This window comes from Cyclospora cayetanensis, unplaced genomic scaffold (assembly GCF_002999335.1).
Source record: "Cyclospora cayetanensis isolate NF1_C8 unplaced genomic scaffold, CcayRef3 CcayRef3_contig_139, whole genome shotgun sequence".
In the NCBI taxonomy this organism is placed as follows: domain Eukaryota; phylum Apicomplexa; class Conoidasida; order Eucoccidiorida; family Eimeriidae; genus Cyclospora; species Cyclospora cayetanensis.
Genome location: NW_020312080.1, coordinates 46,559 through 53,221, shown reverse-complemented (window position 1 = coordinate 53,221; position 6,663 = coordinate 46,559). Strand labels below are relative to the sequence as shown.

The 6,663-nt window shown below is 50.6% G+C and overlaps 1 protein-coding gene across 1 annotated transcript; it reads right to left on the bottom strand.

The window, feature by feature from the left end:
- Positions 1-3,208: 3,208 nt before the first annotated feature.
- Positions 3,209-6,312, bottom strand: LOC34620700. The gene is made up of 2 exons (XM_026336621.1): positions 4,737-6,312; positions 3,209-4,332 (listed from the first exon to the last, which is right to left on the bottom strand). The coding sequence occupies exons 1-2, from the start codon at positions 6,310-6,312 to the stop codon at positions 3,209-3,211; spliced, it is 2,700 nt and encodes an 899-aa protein (XP_026192406.1).
- Between the last annotated feature and the right edge of the window lie 351 nt (positions 6,313-6,663).

The following is a 6,663-nucleotide window of genomic DNA, read 5'->3' as shown; positions in this document are numbered from 1 at the left end:
GACGACGACCTAGATGCTATCCTGACCATTGACCTCCGGCAGACAATGTTCCTTGTTTAATCATCCCAACTTGTTCCACGACCTGGAAAGCCTTGCAGGTCGGGTTTGGGGGAACTACGCGGCATCAGCTGCTGACAGCCCTGAAATGACAGTGCATGTTGCTCTGCCGCGGAACACATTGCAAATGACCAGAAAGACAGTGGAAGCTTTCACACTGTAGCGAGATTTCCACTATCATCAAAAATAACATGATAATTGGCTTCGTGCAAAACGGCACTGCATAGCGAAGTCAAAATGTACAAGCAACGGAGTCTACACTCTGTCTTGACCACAGCGTGGCAGCCTCAATGTGGTTAGGGATCACCCTATTGTCATTCCGGATGCTGGCAACACTAGCGTATGCATGCATGTCAAAGTGTTTAACTTACGCAATTTTGACAGACACCGTGAATTCTCAGAGACAAGCGCGGTTGCCTTGCATAATGGTCAGCCGCTGGGACTTCGCGATACCGCGTCGTTGGCCACTTTGGTGTAACCCTTGATATGATCTGGAAGTCCTGCTGCAGAAGGCGCCCAAGCCACCAAATGGCTCAGCTAGTATTATCAGGATTTTAAAGGCTGGTGGAAAAGTACGAAAAATGACTGATGGTTTGTAATGACAATTTGATACAGTCAATATGAATAAGAGTTGCATTTTTCCACTTTCTATCTAAATGCATTATTTTGTCCGAAGCGATGGAACTATTCACCGAATACCAATCACCTTCTTGCCAAAGGCAGTAGCTGCACGAGCATTAGAGGTCCAAGCAGAACCCAATGTTCACACAAGCAATAGACTCACGAATATCAAGCTGTCTCATTGCACAATGGATCAGCGCAACAGCATTATAAGCGTGCACCGGTGGCTATGCTTAAGAAAGTTGGTGTCGCAGCCCATTGCCGAGTATTACAGCAGGACCTACACGCAATAAAGAACTACGCTGCGCTTAGCACATTCCTGAAAGCTCTCTGCAGAATGCATAAAGACCTTGCGGCTGGGAAATAGCTGGCGGTTCAGATAAGCCGTCAATTGCTGCCTCCGTAGCTGGTGTTGGATTAGCTCATGCCCATAAACCTGCAGAGTTTCCTACATACCGTGCACCATAATTTTTTGCTTTATGAAGTCTGTACAAACGAAATAGTAAAGTGCTCTTGGGTTTCTGAGGCTTTTCATGCAGCAGCACTTAGTGATTTATCACTTCTTGCTGGCTAGTCTAAATTGTTCCGATCAGGCAATGCGAACCTAGCCAACTCTGTGCACGTGGAGAACAGCACCTATGGTGCTGAACCCATCCATTCCGTACGTATCGCTTGCATTTGCTCGTGACTAGAGTGGCCGAATGAGCTGCACTTTGGGGAAAACCTGAAGTGGATTACTCTAGGAAGGCATAGGCCCTTAGAGATTCTTGCCAACTCTGTGCTTGCAGAGGATTGAAGCCCAACTTTTATCATTGTACCAATGATTGCCAGTGCCATGCAAGCCATATTGAATAAGCTGTAAAATCTCAGATACATAATTATTTTGATGAAAAAAGGGCGTTTCCAAACATTCACATTTGCCCCCCTGACAATAAAATGTGCACTTCAGGGGCAGCAGTCCAGGGTGTTCCCATGGTACCACGACGCCACCAATGTATCCCAGTACCAGACTATTCTTAGGCCGTTCGTATACGTGGATGGTAACCAGGTGATCTTACCCACTTAAAGCCAAAGCAACCTCATACGGCGTGTGGATGGGATAACTGTTGGGTGTACGAACCTTAGGCTCCAATTTACTTGTGCCATCACGGTAAGTGGATATTGATAGGGCAGCAAACTGAAGTTGCATTTTGCGTCTACATGCTAACACGAAAGTTTGTCTACATTTGACAAAGACATCCTGCATTGACGCCAACGGGACACAAGGAAATGAAAGCCGCTGAGTTCAAGGCCTTAGCTTCAAACAGATGGCAGACGACTTGGTGAGGGATGCCATACATTCTCAAAGTACTCCTACAACATGAAGCATTTGTCGACAGTTGCATAAAACAGGGAAACGAGCCGGAACTGAACATTAAAAAAGCAAGCACACAACGCTTGAATCAAAAAGGCAGTTGCACAAGCAGCTCATCAATGCAGGTGTACGCATGTTTTTGAGCAGCAAATGCTGCTACTGTGAAGCCTTCCATCAGCGTGTACTGGATCCCACCACCAAGCAGTTACACGATGGTCGCCGACATCAAGTAAAATTTATTTGTCTGCCAGTCAAAGTCGCCGAATGAATTAACACCGATTGTCCTGCAAATCATTTGAATGGTATATACATGTACCGGAAGGTAAAAATTTAGCAGTTCAGTAAAGGCAATCGCAAGACGACACATGCATGGGAACACTCGCATGCCTTATCTAGCAGTTCAACAATCTGGCCAGAACTCAATAATCTCCCTTCGACATCCTGCCGTGGATAGTTTTGAACATTCGTTCACTGAAGATTATGTGAGAGGAGCTGTGAAGTTTTTCGACATGGTATGGACCGTTCACGGTCTTCAAAGGGAAAGGCCTATCAAGTTTGGCTGTTACCCCCAATATACTGCGCTGCTGAATGGGCCCTGCGGCCCCTTGTGCATCCCTGATACGTGCGTCTTCCAGCCCGGTGTACTGACACAGGCTTTTATGGATCCCAGTGACCCTTTTCTCTGGCAAACACAGCTACGCCTCGAATCGATTTAAGACTGTCGACAATCCAAACGAAAAGAGCTGCTCGAAGTCAAGGAGCTAAAATCCTCATGAAAAAGTATGTACGAGGGCTCGTCCCCCCTCATTGCTAGGATGACACTTGCGTACTCTTGTGGGGGCAACCGCGTTCTTCTTTTTCTGCTGACTGTCTCTCCCTCCACTAAAATGGTTGTATTACACCAGTGAAACGCGTGTTGGATTTAAAAAGAAAAAGAGGTACTCTTGCCGCTGAGGGCATAAGCAAAAGAAAGCTAGGGCACAGGCAGCGAAACTGCATGTGCCAGCAGCGCCAAGCCATATTATGGTTCGACAGCTTGCCAGTTTAACAACATCTTCCAGCAGTTAAAAAAGCATGACCGACAGCTTCATTAAGGAGAAGAAAATAGGATCAGTCAGCTTCCCTATTGGCTTGGTTGTGTCTTTCCTCTTACAGCAGCAGTTTTCGCTTTCCTGACTAGCTGAGGTGGAGTCTTAGTAGCTGCATCTGTTGCAACTGCTTCAGGTGCAATTTCGTTTCTTCTTCTTTCCCCTTTTCCAGCATTAAGACATTCTGCCTGTGCAGCTTTGAGTTCAGCTCGTGCTCATGAACCTCTGCCTTTGTCTTAAATACGCGAAGACACACAAAGCAATACTTTGGGGGCTCCGCTGGCGTCAACCTTACAGTACTACTGTTATTGTTCGTGTTGTTACTGCTGCTGTTGTTGTTCTTGGCTCCAGTAGCAGCGGGGAGGGCATCAGGCAGTGAGCTCCCGGGAGTGCCTGCTGCCGCTGTCTTCAGGTCTTCTGCTGCTGCTGCTGCCAAATTCCTCTCAAATACCTTCGCCACATCGGCAATTACACTAGGAGCAGCACTAGCAGCAGCCGCTGTAGCAGGAGGCAAGAAGGCTCCGCTTACGTCCACAGGGGGGGCCCCAGCGCTGTTCCGGCTACCTCCAGGTAGTGGATGAGACACATCAAAGCCCCCTGGGGGCCCTGTAGAGAAACCCCTAGGTGTATGCTGTTGCTGCTGCGTCTGCTGAGAGTGTTGTTGCATTGTGATGTGCGGCACCGGTCCATCTAAGAAGCCACCCCCGGCGGGATCCCTAGGAGGCGGAGGAGGGATATTTTGTTGGTGTTGTTGAAGCTGACTAGCGACAGCACTTGCAGCCGCTGCGGTTGCAGGCGGTTCAACTAGCGGCCCTCTTTTCTCCGTAGTTTTTGCCTTCTCAATGGCCTCTTTGGTGGCCTGCGCGCTGCGCTGCGCGGATGCGACAAGCGAGGCGACAACAGAAGCTGTGGGCTGCTGTTGCTGTTGCTGTTGAAGCTGCTGGTCCTGTGTGTCTGTATCTCCATCTAGTTTTCTGTCTCTGTAATTGCAGACACGCCTAAGGGCAGAAAGAGCAGTATCGTGTATAAAGTAGTCTCCGGCAGAGTTCATGTAGTACGACGAAGTAGGATCGAAGTAGAGATCTGCTGCTGCAGAAAACAAGTATCCGCTTTGCGGGTCCCGGGAGGGAAGAGACGGCGGCTCGTTTCCTAGAAGTGGAAGCAATTGTCCTTCGCATTGCTGCAGCAAACGGCCCCATGATGAAGAGGTCTCTGAAAGCAGTAAAAACAAATATGACACACGTCTCCCATAGTACAAGCTCGTACAGCATGGAAACAAACAGCACATCCCGCGTTACCCATGTCACTGCACGACCAAAGAAGCAGAGTGAAATAGCTCTATAGTAACCCACGTCAACAAGCAGGCATTTGCACATTCGCACGCACTCTTGTGTCATATATGAAACAAATGTGTGTATGTATATGCATATGAACATTATTCTAGAGATGTAGGTGAGTACGCAGGGACGTAGAGGTTGCAGCCCAAAGCAAACCACTCGGCACTGCTGCAGTGACTGGCTAAGAGCATCGTTCCTGCCTATCGTAGAACCAGCAATTGCAAAAGCACCCTCAAGAGCAGTGGCAGCAAGACCGGCAACAACAACAGAAGGACTAACTTGCTACTTCGCGCATTTCTTGTAGATTGAAGACCTGTTCGTTGCTGTTTTTGCCGCTCTTGCTGCTGTTTGAGTTTGCCTTTGCCGTAGCTGCAGCAGCAGCAGCGACAATGAGCATCTCCCTCCAGCTTTTCTCTTCCTCTTTACTCATTATCCAAGGCCTCACGCCGCACAAATGACCCCCCACATCTAATCCTCGAAGGGAGCGCAAGGCTCTCCATGCGCTTTTAGCTGCGTCTGTACATGCAAACTTCAAAATCCCAAACGCGGCTGGTCTGAGGGTCCCCGGGGCGTCTTTTACGTGCACAGTGCTCTGAAATTCGGTTTGTTGTCCGCTGCTACTGCTGCTACTGCTGCGGCGCCGCAGCTTCCGCCTGAGCGAGCGCAGTAGGTCTTCCCACTCGATAAGCAGCAAGTCAGAGACAACAACAAGCGAAGACGGATTCCTAGTGCCCTCCCCCCCCCATCCTCCTTCTGTCTCCTGTTTCTCGGATGCTCCTCCAGGGGCCAGGGCCCCACATGACACGCAGGCCATGCTGATACTACCGCTGCTGCGGGTATTGGGAGCTGCGCACGTGCTGCATATCCAATCTGCTGGAGGTGAAGCTTCAGCAGCTTCGGTGGCTGCTGCTCTCCCCTGTTGCGGCTGCTGTAAAAGCACAGTCACGGGACAGAGTCTGCCTCTGATACCGCACACCTCTCCCTTGCAGCTCTTCAGAAATTTTTGAGCTGCATCAGTCGACGGGAAGTCCACAAAGGCAACCAACAATTGTTGTTCCTTCTCCCCGTGCTGCTCCTGATGCTTCCCGCCTGTGGTTCCTGCTGAAGGCAGCAGCTGCTGGACCATATCCAGCGAAAGCCTAGCTCCGGTGGGGCAAAGAGCGTTGAGTGCAAGTACACTCAACATCTGCAGGCGGACAGCATCTGGCGTCGAGAATCGCTTATCAATGGCTAAGGCCCTTACGTGCTCCTCCGTCTCCTCCTCCGTCACCCCCTCTGGTAGCCCTCGAATAACAGCCGTACAACTAAGGATCTCTTCCCTCTTCCTACTGCTGCGGCTCTCCGTGTCTCTGTCTCTAGACCTCTCCCACTCACTCTCACGAGACCGATCCCGCCGACGAGACCGGTCCCTATCTCTGTCCCTCTCCCTGTCTCTATCTCTGTCCCTCTCCCTGTCCCGATCTCTATCCCTATCCCTTTCTCGCTCTCTCTCTCGGTCCCTCTCTCTGTGCCTTTCTCGCTCTCTATCTCTGTCCCTTTCCCTATATCGATCCTTATCCACGTTCTCTCTTGGACGCCGCTCTCTGTCCCCTCCTCTGCTGTCACTTCTGCTGCGCCGCCGGTGCTGTTGCTGCCAGTCCCCTAACTCATCCCAATTGCGGTTTCTACCACTACCGCTGTTCGTGCTACTGCTGTTGGGGCCAGCAGACTTTTTGTCAGAACTGCGCCCGACACCCCTGTTGTTGCTGCTGCTACTACTACTGCTACTGCTGCTGCTCGGGATATCTTTGGGCTCGCGCTCCCTAAAGTCCTCGGCCCCATCCGCCCCATTGGGGGCCGCTCGCCGGCGGGACATTTGCCAATTTTTTCCGTTGGGGTTTCTTCTTGCTGCTTTGAAGCGCGCTAGTGCTAGCTTTCCTACTTTCTCTCCCTTGCCACTCTTCTTCGTCCAATTAGTCTCCAGAGACCAGCGGCCCCCAAGTGGTTTGGCCTGCCGTACCTCGGAGAGCCGATATCCGCATACACGCTTTGGGGGTTGGGGCTCAAAGAGTTCCGAGGGTGTAAGGAGGGAACCAGAGCAGTCCAGACGCCGTGGATCTTGTCCACACTTTAAATATAGAGTAAACCCTTGCCACAGTGGCATTACTTGCTGTCGCGGCTGCGGTTGCGGCTGCTTCTGTAGGTCCTGTCGCTGAGGAGGCGCATG